At 33.7% G+C, this 14,359-nt stretch overlaps 1 protein-coding gene across 2 annotated transcripts; it reads left to right on the forward strand.

Moving 5' to 3' along the window:
• Positions 1 to 3,668: 3,668 nt before the first annotated feature.
• Positions 3,669 to 13,634, forward strand: LOC114717122 (ubiquitin carboxyl-terminal hydrolase 13). Of its 2 annotated transcripts, none has more exons than XM_028902212.1 (20): positions 3,669 to 3,884; positions 5,105 to 5,192; positions 5,273 to 5,392; positions 6,223 to 6,348; positions 6,696 to 6,773; positions 6,861 to 6,949; positions 7,039 to 7,147; positions 7,938 to 8,006; positions 8,082 to 8,192; positions 8,545 to 8,600; positions 8,752 to 8,929; positions 9,011 to 9,112; positions 9,202 to 9,273; positions 10,855 to 10,920; positions 11,082 to 11,147; positions 12,120 to 12,206; positions 12,324 to 12,440; positions 12,571 to 12,645; positions 12,768 to 12,854; positions 13,018 to 13,634. In XM_028902212.1, the coding sequence occupies exons 1-20, from the start codon at positions 3,805 to 3,807 to the stop codon at positions 13,057 to 13,059; spliced, it is 1,818 nt and encodes a 605-aa protein (XP_028758045.1). In that variant the 5' UTR covers positions 3,669 to 3,804; the 3' UTR covers positions 13,060 to 13,634. The 2 variants fall into 2 exon arrangements, with proteins under 2 accessions (XP_028758045.1, XP_028758046.1); XM_028902213.1 differs by having other exon boundaries at positions 6,223 to 6,345.
• Positions 13,635 to 14,359: the final 725 nt, after the last annotated feature.

Consider the following 14,359-nt stretch of genomic DNA (forward strand, 5'->3'; position numbering starts at 1 on the left):
ATTGCTTGACCATAAAGACTGTGAGACCCGCAATTTTCTAGCGGTTATATGACAACTACTAGAAAATCATAGCTAGAACTCTTTCTGGGTTTTGGCGCGAACTTGGTGCCAAAATTCTAACATTTATTTTCTAGTAGTTTGGGTGACCAAACCGCTAGAGAGTGCAAAGAGTCGTCTAATTTTCTAGCTGTTCACAAATCATACACTTTTCTAGCGGTTTTATTGAAAACCGCTAGAAAATATTTAATTTTCCCAATGTGGTTTTAATAACCATTAGCAGTTTCTAGCGGTTGTCGCCAAAACCACTAGAAATTTCTAGCGGTTAACTCAAAAACCGCTAGAAAATTTGTATATTTCCCGAGGTGCCTTAAATGCGACAGCCAACCGTTAGACAATTCTAGCTATTTTAGCGACAACCGCTAGAAAGTTCTAGCGGTTTGGGTAAAACCGCTAGAAATTCATTGCCTATATATACCCCCCACGGTCATTTTCACTGTTTCATTCATTCGTGAAGCGAAGCTTTGCCGAATTCTCTCCACGAAATATATCCGAGTTCGGATTCAGTTGCAGATCCCTATTTTCAGGTAGAAATAGTAATTTATTTATAAATAATTTTTATTCTTATTTTTTATTTAATTTATTATATTTTTGTTTATAAATAATTTCTCTTTTTATTTTATTTATAAATAATTACTATTTATTGTTATTAGAATGAGTCGTCGGCCAGGGAAGGCGCCAGTTGATCCTGAGAGGGCAAGACCCGGTGAGGATCATCGTGATGGTGGTCATGATGCTGATTAGCCATTCCCCAGCATTCATGACTACGATCTCAACGAGGAGGATATCCTCAGCTTTATGGTTTCTTTCTTTTCACTATATGGTAAGTGAATTTTATTTTATAAGTCCTTATATCTTTTATTTGTCTTTACTTATAATTTACTAACATATTTATTTCTCTTTTTCTTTCAGATTTTTCTTCTTCACACTTGTCATACCCTCCTCAACTGATTCAAATACTTCTCAGCATAACAGTTTAGGTTCAATATTATAAACTATGTCATCTTCAATTCAACTATCTTATTAAATCTTCAATTCAATTATCTTATTAAATTAAATTCACTTCTTTTGACACACTCATAATTTAATTAGATATTGTTTATTACAAAATTCAAATATATATAAAAAGTAATACATAACTAATTATACAAATTAACAAAAATTCTCCAATATAATCTATTTAATGGTTTTTAAATTTATAATATTATGTTTTCTAATAATAAAAAACCACAAATTTTTTTTGTGCTTGGAAAAACACTTCTAGCGGTTTTGAACCACTAGAAATAAAAAAAATAGCGATACAAATTTTGTGAAATTTAAATTTTGCGTCAAATTTCTAGCGGTTCAAACCGCTAGAAATGTTTTGGCGCCAATTCAAAAATTTAATTTTCTGACAAAATTTGATTTGGTTCAGAACTTTCTAGCAGTTATATAACCGCTACTAATTTTTTTGCTTTTTCCAGCGGTTTCTATCCGCTAGAAATTTCGTCTCCTACTACTAGATTTTTCTAGCGGTTAATTAAACTATGTCATCTTCAATTCAACTATCTTATTAAATCTTCAATTCAATTATCTTATTAAATTAAATTCACTTCTTTTGACACACTCATAATTTAATTAGATATTGTTTATTACAAAATTCAAATATATATAAAAAGTAATACATAACTAATTATACAAATTAACAAAAATTCTCCAATATAATCTATTTAATGGTTTTTAAATTTATAATATTATGTTTTCTAATAATAAAAAACCACAAATTTTTTTTGTGCTTGGAAAAACACTTCTAGCGGTTTTGAACCACTAGAAATAAAAAAAATAGCGATACAAATTTTGTGAAATTTAAATTTTGCGTCAAATTTCTAGCGGTTCAAACCGCTAGAAATGTTTTGGCGCCAATTCAAAAATTTAATTTTCCGACAAAATTTGATTTGGTTCAGAACTTTCTAGCAGTTATATAACCGCTACTAATTTTTTTGCTTTTTCCAGCGGTTTCTATCCGCTAGAAATTTCGTCTCCTACTACTAGATTTTTCTAGCGGTTAATTAACCACTAGAAAGTTTCTGGCGTTTTGACCATACTATGTAGTGGTTACTATAACCACTAGAAATTTTTTCTTGCACTTGATTTTCTAGCGGTTTTTGTAACCACTACAAATGTTATTTGTTGCCGTTAAAACCGCTAGAAATGTCTTATTTTAACCGCTACAAAATACATATTTTTTTGTAATGGTAAATGATAAGATATGAAACTTTGCATTACAGCTAAATTAGTTATTTTAAAGATAATCTAAAAATTTATTTATAATATATTATATAAAATAGTGCACATTAAAAAATAAATAAATAGATCAGGTCTGTAAGTCTATAAGTTGATCTTTATTAAAATAGTCCATACTTATTTACTTAAATAGGTATAGAAAATAAGTTTTTTTAGTTACTATTGGGTACTAAATACGGGCACCTCTTCCAGTAGGGATTCGAATCTTGATTCGTTACGTTGTGAGAGACTAGCCCCTTCCACTAGATCCAACTCCTGGTGGTTGGTCTAGAAAATAAGTTTGAACTTACTATTTACTATTCATTAAAGAAACTATGGTAGATTGTAACCTTAATAAATACTACTTCCGGTCCTAATTATAAGATCTCATTTTTAGTCTATAAATATGGTCTTATAATTAGGATTGGAGGTGGTAAGAGTTTAAACTACTCCAAAAAAAGAGGTTAAACTACTTCCCGCGTAAGTCTACTGTGATGGTCACACTGATACATTACTATGGTGTATCAATCATAGTGCATTACAACTTAGAAAATGACCAAAAAATAGCCAAAGAAAGTGAGAAAAATGAAAGCAGCAGAAGAAATCCTTCGAGAAGGCCAAGAGAAAGAGAAGGTTGGAGAGGAGCAGGCAATTCGCAAAATTCTTCACACAATTCTTCACACAATTCTCCTATAAATCTTTACTCATATTTTTTTTTTGGCAAGCACAAATATACTCCTATTCAAAGTAATCCTATTCGAGGTACTGTTGAGCACTAAGTATGGATAATTCTTTCAGCAAAAATTCAAACCTATTACATTATGGGAGACTAATCTTTTCTGTTAAAATCAATCTTGGTTAATAAACCTTTCCTCATGTAAACCATGTTCTTTAAGCCCTTTATCATGCTTTTCGGACCATTTACTTCATCTATAGCCCATATTCACTTTTGGCCCATTTCCATAGAGCTTAGTATGCTTTTCTTTAGCTAAAGTATATATTTGATCTTTTAATTTTATGTTAAGTTTCAGTTTGGTTTTTTAATTTTAAAAAATATACTTTTAATCATTTAATCCTAAAATTACTAGTATTAAATGATACTTTTTTGTATCAATCATGATTGTTTTGAATATTAAATTGAATATGTTAGTATTTAGTAATGTTTTATTAGCATTTAAAAACTCAATATTATTTTTTTATTAGTAATTTAGAGTTAGAAGAATAACAATTTATTTTTAAAAATTAAAGAATAAAGATAAAACTTTACATAAAGTTAAAATTAAAAGATAAAGTAACTTTAGTCCTTTTCTTTATCATTGGCTTTTTAACACACCCGATCAGAGGATCTTGGGCCGGACGTTGGAGGTGTTGTTTATTTGATAGAGCAGCGTGTGATTAACGCTCGATTAGAAAGGTTGGAGTCTTCTCTAGATGGGATCACGCGTGCGATGGACTCCTTGACTAGGAGTGTGGATCGTTTGCTCCATGGATCGTTTGCTCCACGCCCAGGCCATCGGAGTCTCCAGTTCGGTTACCGACGCTCATATGCCAGCCAACATCAACAGGTTCTTCGATGAGAAATACCAACTCTCTTCTTCTTCGTCTATCTCTCAACATTCTCTTCTTCTTGATCGTGCTTCATCGTTCCTTTTTGGCGTTTATGTTTCTGTGCAGTGCTGTCATGCTTTTATTTATGCGGTTAAATAGTTTTTTTTTTGGGCATTATTCATTATTTCATTGTTTATTTGCGGCATTTTATTTGCTCTGTATTAAGATTCTCAGTTTTGCGCAATCTAGCAGAGGATACTGTTTTGGTCCTGAAAAGGCTCACCTTATTTTAATTTGAGTAGAGATTGGTGGCCATTTGATTTGATGTACGGTTATTTATTTATTTATTTTTGAAATTATGTTATTTGTTACTCGAAAAAAAGTAGAGGATACAAGCACGGGGTATGTTGGTCTTCGACCTCTGGTTATCTAAATTTAGTTTGGACGTTTTAGATTTAAAATTTTTTACTATTAGCTTTCAAGTGATAATTTTATTTTTCAAAGAAGTGATTATCTTCAATTTACATTTCTATATTTTTGAAAGTAAAAAAAAGCAAGAGTATAAGAATAAAATAAAATAAAATCTGAACCTCTTTTTTTTTTTTTTTTTTGCCAGCACTGAACTTCTTAATTTTAATTTTTGATTGAGATCACTGTGCCATTTTATTTTTCTTCGGGGATATGAGATCCTCGTGTCATTTTAGTCATCCAAAGATTAGTCTGTTTCATGACCCAAAAAGATCGTTTTGTTTATAAATGATCTTCATGTCAGAGCCCTGTTGGAGTTCGAATTCATTGGGCCTAAAGCCCATTGGATCACTTACGCTTTTCTCATAAACTCCAATTTAATTCCGATTGTTATTGTTACTCTGGTGGTTTTGTTGCTTTTTATTAGAAATTGTACCTCTTGCATGATTATTATGGAGTCCTCTAAAACATAGAGGGAGGAAGATTCAAGGAAACATTAAACCAGACTTTTTGGTTAACAATCTATCTAAAAATTTAGTTATTAACAAAGGACATTATTTTTTGTAGCCAATCCCACCTAGTTGAAGTAAGGCTGCTTGTTGTGCTCAAAACAACTTATACCTTTTGCTGATTCTTGTCAAATAAAAAATGTATTTTATGAGAAGTACCTTGTCAAATGTTGGACTCAAAATTAAACGTAATTTTAGTTCCCCTATACTTTCCAGTTTTGACTTTTTTTTTTTGGGGGCTATTCTACGGAATTATGCAGTGGATTATTGCCGGAGAGGTTGATAAAAGAAAAGGAAGCAAAAGAGCATGAAAAGAAAGAAGAGGCTCACCTTTACACCATTATAAAGGTCATCAATTCCCTATCTTGATTTTTGTATAATCAACTGCTTCTTTAACTTCACCAGAATTTTCCTGTGCTGCTTCTTAGGTGGCACGAGATGAAGATCTTGCAAAACAGATTGGAAGAGATATATATTTTGATCTTGTAGACCATGACAGAGTGAAATGTTTTCGTGTCAAAAAGCAGATGCTTTTTAGCCATTTCAAGGTACGACAATCTAGTGGTCTACCATCCTTTTACTCTTCTGCGAGGACTGTCTATTGTCTATCTTGGCACAGTGTATTAACTTGTTTTCTTTCTTCTGTAGTATGCTCTGCTAACAGCTTGGTCTGGTCTTGCGTGGTTATATGTTAATCCAAGTCTGTTGCATTCCTTGAAGAAAGTTAAATTAAGAAAAATGTTAGTATTTTGCATAGCTATCAAATTGCAGTACAAATTGTTAATTGTAAGTGTTTACGCCTAATAATTTATTTGGGGCCCAAGCCCAAGACCATTAATCTGAACAATAAAATCCCATATAATTAAGATAACATAAGCAGCAGCAGCAGCAGCAACAATCAGGAACATGAGCAGGGAATAAATAAAAATTCTGCTGTTAAATACTGGTCCTTATGGGCCAATTTTCTTCACCGCCAACAATGACAAATATTAAAAAGCTGTTTAAATAGAGGTTAGAAACATTCAAACCGATTTTGATGTTGCCTGAAGCTATTTTTTTAACCACCCTGAAAAAAAGTGGTGGACCTGGTGTCTAATGTGCAGGACATCTATGTGTATTTTGTGTTCATGACTGATAAACCTGCAAAATTCACGTACATTCATATAGGAAGTAACCAATATTGATGCAGCATCAAGTTGGTGAGTTTGTAGAACAATTTAAAGCAGAAATGGTTGGTATCAATCTATGCTGTCAGAATTTTTTTGGATGAGTATTTTAGTTTTAAACTTATGATGTGAGTGATGATTGTCAATTTCTTATTACGCTTGGTTGAATTATTTTCGGTGGTTATATTTCTTTGTTGATTTGCAAACTGCAGGAGGAGGTTGCAAAAGAGTTTGGCATACCAGTGCAATTTATGCGCTTTTGGTTTTGGGCAAGGCGTCGAAACCATTCCTACCGCCCTGACTGGCCATTGACGCGCCTTGAGGAAACCACATTTTTAGTAGTTTTCTAACCAATCTTCTTCTTGTTATTTGCCGTTCATTTTTTTTTTCCCTTTATTTTGGTCTCGGCTATAGCAAGCTTCATATCTGTTTAACTGCTGCTGACCTTCTTGGTTTGAGCAACATTTTGCTTTTGTAAAAATTGATCTTTTACGGAAGCCTAATATTTTCTGTTCTATTGCTGCATGTTGTCTTATTTCTAAAAGCTGTTATTCACATGATATTGTTAGCTGGAAGCATATCTTAGCTTTCATATGAGGGTGGGCTTATCATCAGTTCACCTAGTGGTGATTTTCGTGTATCAGAAGTTGGCTTTTATTTGATCTCAACCATCATCATGTTGCAGGTTGGGCAATTGAGAGAAGTTTCAAACAAAGTTCACAATGCAGAGCTAAAGTTGTTTTTGGAAGTGGAGCTGGGGCTGGTAACGCTTAATATTTATATTTATGGAAGCTGCTTTCTAGTTGATTGCATAAACATGTCGTTGTTGACATTTTGCATTATTATTTAGGATTTACGTCCCATTGCACTGCCAGAGAAGACAAAAGATGATATATTACTTTTCTTCAAGCTATATGATCCTGAGAAAGAGGAACTGCGGTATTGTATAATTTTGTTGATTTGCCTTTATTGGGGTGTGTAAGTCCCCGTGTCCTGCTGAGGTTAGATCTATATTTCTATGGTGGCAGATATGTTGGAAGGCTTTTTGTGAAGAGTTTTGGTAAGCCATCAGAGATATTAACAAAATTAAATGAAATGGCTGGTTATCATCCTGAGGAAGAGATTGCACTTTTTGAGGTTGGTTTGCGTTGTTTCGGTCATTTTTCTCAGTTGCAGCTTCATGCTAGTTTTACAAACTTGGTTTGCATCCTTGTATCTTGGAAGCATAGTTCTATTCAAAATCAATTCCATCCATTTGAAACCAAATCAATCCAAAAGAAAAAAAAGTGAAGGTCTTGATCTAGGGTGGGAGTTTGGGAATTTTTATTAGGTTAATTCTATGTAACTGAAGCAATAGAAATTGATATTTCTCATCAAGGGTCAGGCAAGTTTTGAGTGACGCTATCTTGGTAGTCCATGGAGGATTGAATCTTGATGTCTGTCATTCTTTCTGTAGAGGCTTGTAACCTGAATTATTTTTATTGTTTCTTTTGTCACTTCATTTCCATGAGTTTTGGGAATGGTTTAATCTGGGTAATATCTTGGATTCAATCTTCAACTTTTTTGCATGAGGTCTGCAATATACACTTTCCAATGTAGTGAGTACTTAACCGTGAGGTGCCTTTATGAACATACAGCAGGAAAAAGTCTAACATTGGAAATAAGGTCATTTTTATTAGTATTTTTATTATGTCATTATGACATGACCTATGGTTTTAATCCATAATCACGTCATTAGTGACATGTATCCCCTCTTAATTAAACTTGCTCTTGGTTCATAACAAATAAGTTGTGCCATGTTGTTCGTGCAGTCCCATTTGGGATGGAAGATCTTTAGTTTTGATGAAATGTGAGTTGTTTTTCAACGGTTTTTTTTTTTTTTTTGTTGCATTGGGGAACTGACGTTTCCTATGCCTGTTTTGTGTAGGAAATTAAGTTTGAACCAAATGTCATGTGTGAACCTATTGACAAAAAACTCACATTTCGAGCAAGCCAGGTAAATAAGTTTCCTTACCCTGGATTCTCCAAGTTACTTTCTTGTTCTCTGTTTGACTTGAATTTCATGTTACAGCTAGGAGATGGAGATATTGTTTGCTTTCAAAAAGCAGCCGCTATGGATAGTGACGAACGTGTCCGCTATCCAGATGTGCCTTCATATTTAGAATATGTCCACAATCGTCAGGTATGTTTTGTGGCGTTGATTTTATGCAATTTGTGTGGCTATAAATTAGGCGTGCATAAAACCTACGCTGTGTGTGTGTGGGGAAACATGCCCATATGTCTATAGGTATTCTCTGTGTACGTTTTTCACTTTCCTTCCATGTTTTGTGAGTTTGGGGGTGGGTGGATGATGCTGGAGATAAACCTTGCAAGTTTTTTTGCATTTTTTATGGAAAATAAAAATTATCTATACTTCTTCTTTCTTTGTTTCTTACCCCTTTTTTTTAATTTGGAGGGGATTAATTGTGAATCTCTAAATATAAGGATGGTTTGTCAGCTACTGATATTGCTTGTTTGTGCTTGATGAATTTTAGGCTGTTCACTTTAGATCTCTGGATAAACCTAAGGAAGACGATTTCTGCCTAGAGATGTAAGCACTTTGTAATTTGCTGAATATAAATGATTATGTTTGACTACTTTTTTTTTGGGTTGGCCTGATTTATTTGACTACTGACATCTTTATATATATCGGTTTTGCATTTGCATCCTTATATAACAACATATTGTATACTGGTTTCTAGGTCAAGGCTTTATACATACGATGATGTGGTGGAGAGAGTAGCGCAACAACTTGGTTTGGATGATCCATCCAAAATCAGGCTCACCCCACATAACTGTTACTCTCAACAACCTAAGCCACAGCCTCTTAAGTACCGTGGGGTGGACCATCTGTCTGACATGCTTGTTCATTACAACCAGGTAGTTATTGCTCAGTCCTCGGGAATGAATTATTGATATACAAAAATATATTCCTTTTTTCAATGGAAAATTTATTTTCAGACTTCAGATATATTGTACTATGAAGTACTTGACATTCCACTGCCAGAATTGCAAGGTTTGAAAACTCTGAGAGTTGCATTTAATCATGCCACTAAGGATGAGGTGAGTATGGAATCTTAATACTCGTTTTGTTTTGATCTTGTTTATGCCTCTTGTCATATTGTTATTATTCATTAATTTTTTATGGTCAGGTTGTTATTCATACTATCAGACTCCCAAAGCAGAGCACAGTGGGGGATGTCCTTGATCATCTTAAAACGAAGGTGACTGGTTCATACCTTGTTTATTGAAGACCCACTTTGGATGTCCAATTAAAAGGGTTAATGATGGGGAACAGGAAGGAGGTGTGAAAGAAAAGGATCTAAATTGTTAAAATTTCAAACGATCAATTCAATGCATCAAGGATCAAGTTCACAATAATTATGGACAAGAGGACAAGAGCCTCTTTATACCGAACAGGCAAACATGCATCTTAATGATACTAGGTTTGCTACTCTTACTAGGCTTTTCAATTTTTTTTTTAGAGTGGATGCATGGGCCCAAAAAATGAAAAGGCATCTTTACCGTGCAGTGGCAATGGAAGGTTTTAGGTATGGTAGAAACAATGATATTAGGTTCAGAAACTCACTGGGATTAACAACTTTAATTTGGGGGGGGGGGGACAGTCCAAAACGTTATGCCAAAAACTTACTCCTCCATCCCTTTTTATGAGAAACAACTACCATTTCTATCTTGTCCCTAATTTTTAGGAACATTTGCAAGATATCTTGAATTTTCATAGTCCTATTTTGTCTCGCCTCCCCCCAAAAAATTAATTACTTATTTAATACTCAATATATCTCTTATCTCATTTCCAAAAGCATCATTTTCTTTATTTTAATAATTTTCTTATTCTCTTCCTTGTAACCCCCCAAAAAATACGGGCATTTTTGAAGGAAAAAAATTACAATTTTTACATATTTGTTGTCTTTAAATAGGGACAGAGGGAGTAATATTTTTCTTTAAATGCTTCAACTTCAAGATTAACAATGCTAGTATTGTCATCCTTTGCATCAACTTCAACCTGGCCAGGCTCTATTAGCAGAAGCCTTGATGAGATAATCCAGGAAAGATTGCCTTCCTCATATACCCATCAATTGATTCAATTATTTCATATTCAATGATGGCATTAGTTTCTTGACAAAAAATGTTTTTCTTGACAATTTAAAATTTTTGACTAATTATATATATTTTTTAAATCTTCATTTCATCTTTCATTAACTGAACAAGTATCTTCTCTAGCATCGTTCACATCTAAGCAACAATATTTAGTTCTTAGGCTGGATGATGTGGTGCAAAGCTCATTGTTGGACTCTGATTCAACCTTGATGCAGAGCGGGATGGAGGAATGAAATAAAATGAACGACTTTCTCAACTTTTGAAGACCTCTTTAGTATATCACTCATCAAGGTTGTTTTGGCATCTAGGTTTTCCAATCTAAGCTGTGCTGATATGGGCTAGCCCCATGCTCTAAAGCGTTTAAGTACATCCCTATTCATATTACATAAGTTACCATTAGGGCCCTGTTAGAACCCGAGCCTTCAAATAGTAAGTGTGTTATCACTTGATAATCAGTTGCACAGAACGCGGTCTCTTTTGCCCTCCAGCTAGTACACATGATCTAAGTCTGACATGGAAACTTACGGGGTCTTTTAAACTTGAATGCTATGTATGCTAGATTTATGCAGTTGATTAGAGTTTTTCAGCATTGTTTTTTCTAAATATGATTGCTGACATTCTCCTTTTCCGGTTTTTACTCACACTTGAAAAAATATTTGTGCTTAACTTTTTATTATATTGGACAGGTGGAGTTGTCTCATCCCAATGCTGAGCTTAGGCTGCTTGAAGTCTTCTATCACAAAATATACAAGGTATAAGTATGACTGCTGACTAGTTTGTTGGGAAAGTTGGAAAAGAAAACTTAATGTAGGGTTTACTTGAGATCTTCCAGTCCAGTGTGCAGATGCAGATGCTTTTAAAGGATATTATTTTTTATTATATATGTTGATCCTATCCTTGCCTGTGTGTGCAGGTCTTCCCCCCCTCGGAAAAGATTGAGAACATTAATGATCAATACTGGACGTTACGTGCGGAGGAGGTAGGACTCTCACTGTGTGTCGTTGAATAGTGAATATTATGAATTGCTCAACTGTTAATGTAATGTATAAATTTTGGCCAAAAGAACTGTTAACGTATAAATGATAACCTGAGCAGAATGATTTCTTAAAGAGTAAAATACATCAACCTCGCTTCTATTTAACGTAAATTACAAAGACATCTCTTTTATTTTGAAAACTTATATGGACCTCCCTTAAAATCAAAATATATATTGCACAAACCTCCTTTCTAGTTTTGAGATTCAATTTCCATCCACCCATCCGATAGTTGGCCGTTAAATCATAGGATTGACCCATTATTTTGACCAAATTGTCCCTTCTTAATACAAATATTACTTAATAATTATCATTTAATAACACATCATACATCTTTATTTGAAATTAAAAAATAATTTTAATAAATATTTTAATATGTTTTGCTATACTATTGAATTGATTACCATAGTATAAATTTTATTAATTTTATAAATACAAATTTTTATTTTACAATAAATTTGTTATTTATTTAAACTTCCTTGTGATGTAATTTTTTAAATATATATTAGTAAAAAATGTTTTGTAATTGTATATATGTATTTTCAATAAAATTATAAATTTATGTTTTAATTTATTAAATTTAGTAAAAATATTAAATAGATTATTAATAAATATTAATATTAAAAGATAAACTATATATTTAAAATAATGAGGGGTAAAGAAGGAAACAAGGTTTATTCTAATAATTTTTAATTAAAAAATGTATGCCAAGAATCTTTTCAAAATATTCCTTAACAGTGTTAATAGTTTGGACTAAAATGTATGTTATCAAAATAGAAAAGAGATCCGTGTAATTAAGGCAAAACAGAAGGGAGGTCAGAGTATTTTACTCTTTCTTAAAACTAATAGACTGTGTTAATGTTTAATTTCTGTTTCTCTTCAATGAATGTCTCCATTTCTGGCTGTTCAAATTGCAGATTCCGGAAGAAGAGAAAAATCTTGGGCCTCATGATCGTCTGATTCATGTGTACCATTTTACCAAGGACAAAGCTCAAAACCAAATGGTGAATTCTATCTCGTTCATTTTTTGCAATCTCCACTTTGATGTCTTTGGTATTTGGTGCTGATATTGATAATATGCTGAAACTCTTGTACCTTTGGGTTCCATCTGAAATGCACAGAAAATTCAGAATTTTGGGGATCCCTTCTTTTTGGTCATACATGAAGCGGAGACTTTAGCTGATATTAAAGTGCGAATACAACAGAAACTTCAAGTTCCAGATGAGGAGTTTGCCAAGGTACGTTTCTTCTACCAGGCTTCTGAATAAAAATTGGTCACAATGATGTGTGTTTTACTGACAAAAAATTGAATATTATATTTGAGGTTACTAAACCTTTTATTTTTATTTTTATATTCGATGGGGCCAGTGGAAGTTTGCATTTCTTTCACTTGGGCGGCCTGAGTACCTTCAGGACTCAGACATTGTATCCAGTCGATTTCAGGTACGTCCATTGAACTTCAAATAAGTTTTGTACTTGCTCAGATTGAATCATATCAGTAGTTTAATTTGTTAGCTTGAATTTATATTTACATTTTTTAATTAAAAAATTCTTTCTTATGATAGAGGAGGGATGTTTATGGTGCTTGGGAGCAGTATCTTGGCTTAGAGCATGCTGATAACGCTCCTAAAAGACCACATACTGTTAATCAGGTTAGTGAGCATTGCTTGAAAGGTTGGATTTCCTTATGGACTTGTCATTAGTTGTCCGGTACCAGTCTGAGTCATAATTGGTGGTGCAACCGTTACTTAATTTTGGGCCGATGCCCGGTTTGGTTACTCTGTATGAATTTATATATGGGTTTTGTTTTTCCAGAATCGCCACACGTTTGAGAAGCCAGTAAAGATTTATAATTAGGAAACCAATATTGATGAGTTCTTTTGCTACGTGGGATGAATTTGGCCTTCTAAATTAAGGAATGGGCTTGTAAAGACCGCGGTCATATCAGGAGAGTACTCTGTATAGGCAACAAGTGAGATCAATCAGCATCAGTGGTCGTGTCTGCAGGATTTTATTCTAAATTTTGTGGTCATGTAATTCTTTCTGTCCATGGAGTGACATTGCTCCTAGCACTCTGTATCTGCCGACCGCAGCCTCTTGAGCTCTTTACTTCCGTTTTTATATGGAGGTTCTTCCCAGTTGAGGTCATTCATCATCCTCAGTGCACTGTATCAGTACATAAGATTTTTGGATTAGTGAGTGTATACAGGGTATAGTTGGTTGACTCATTGCCTTTTTTCTTGCTTTGCTTCTTTATCTTTTCCCCAGTTAGTGCTCTGCTTAAGTTCTAAGCTTTCAAGTGAGGACTGCATAATGAATGATGTAGCAGAGGTAGGTTTCTGTAGTGTTGTAAAAGAGACTTTTCAGCCTCGGTTGAACTTTTAATTTGGCATTCTCCATCACTAGATCCAGTGATTGGTTTACACTTTCTATTTTTTCTGGCTGTAATTTGAATGCTCTGAAGTGTAGCTCGTGAAGTGCCTATGCAGTTTGATAAATAATGGTAATTTTAAAAAAAAAATGTCTGAGGTCTTTCTTCACATATTTCATTCAATCCCAGACTCTTTCCTTGGTCTCAATATTGCTTCATGAGCACTTGGAACTTCTACTTGAGACCTAGGGAATGGCTCATGCACATGCAAGTTTTATCTTAACCAAAGAATTTATGCCCGACTAAAACTTCATGGTCGAATCGGAGCATTTGAACCATTTATTTTTATGAGCCGATGCAAGGAGATTAATAGCGAAACTATTTTCGCTAGTTGCTTTTGAATACTTATGCAGAAGATTGAAATACGCCAAAGTTTTATACCAAGAAAACTTGCAGGAAATTATTGGTAATAGAAAATGATGGAAGTTTGGAATGCAAGGCGCACACAGTTGCGACTCTATTTGAGAAATTTCAAACCGCCCGTGACTAGTTTTAGCCGCCAGCAATTTATGCACAAGCATCAGTGCCATGCTACAATGGAAGGCTTCTTTTTTGTGTGTGTGTGTGTGAGAGAGAGAGAGAGAGAGACTTCGACCTTAGAATTCATCCATCAACCATTATGGAAAGTTATGGAGGAACTGTCTTTTTTTTTCTTTTTTTTTTTTTGGGTTAGGCGTAGACATTTTTTTAAATCCTTTTAGCTAAATCCAACCTCTATTGGTAAAA

This window comes from Neltuma alba, unplaced genomic scaffold, assembly GCF_004799145.2.
Source record: "Neltuma alba isolate B1F8T4 unplaced genomic scaffold, ASM479914v2 tig00011709_pilon, whole genome shotgun sequence".
Taxonomy (NCBI): Eukaryota; Viridiplantae; Streptophyta; class Magnoliopsida; order Fabales; family Fabaceae; genus Neltuma; species Neltuma alba.

Coding starts and splice junctions, on each gene's coding strand:
- LOC114717122 (XM_028902212.1), top strand. CDS start 3,805: ATGGATCGTTTGCTCCACGCCCAGGCCATCGGAGTCTCCAGTTCGGTT. Junction 5,193..5,272: donor ACCTTTACACCATTATAAAG/GTCATCAATTCC, acceptor GCTGCTTCTTAG/GTGGCACGAGATGAAGATCT. Junction 6,349..6,695: donor TTGAGGAAACCACATTTTTA/GTAGTTTTCTAA, acceptor ATCATGTTGCAG/GTTGGGCAATTGAGAGAAGT.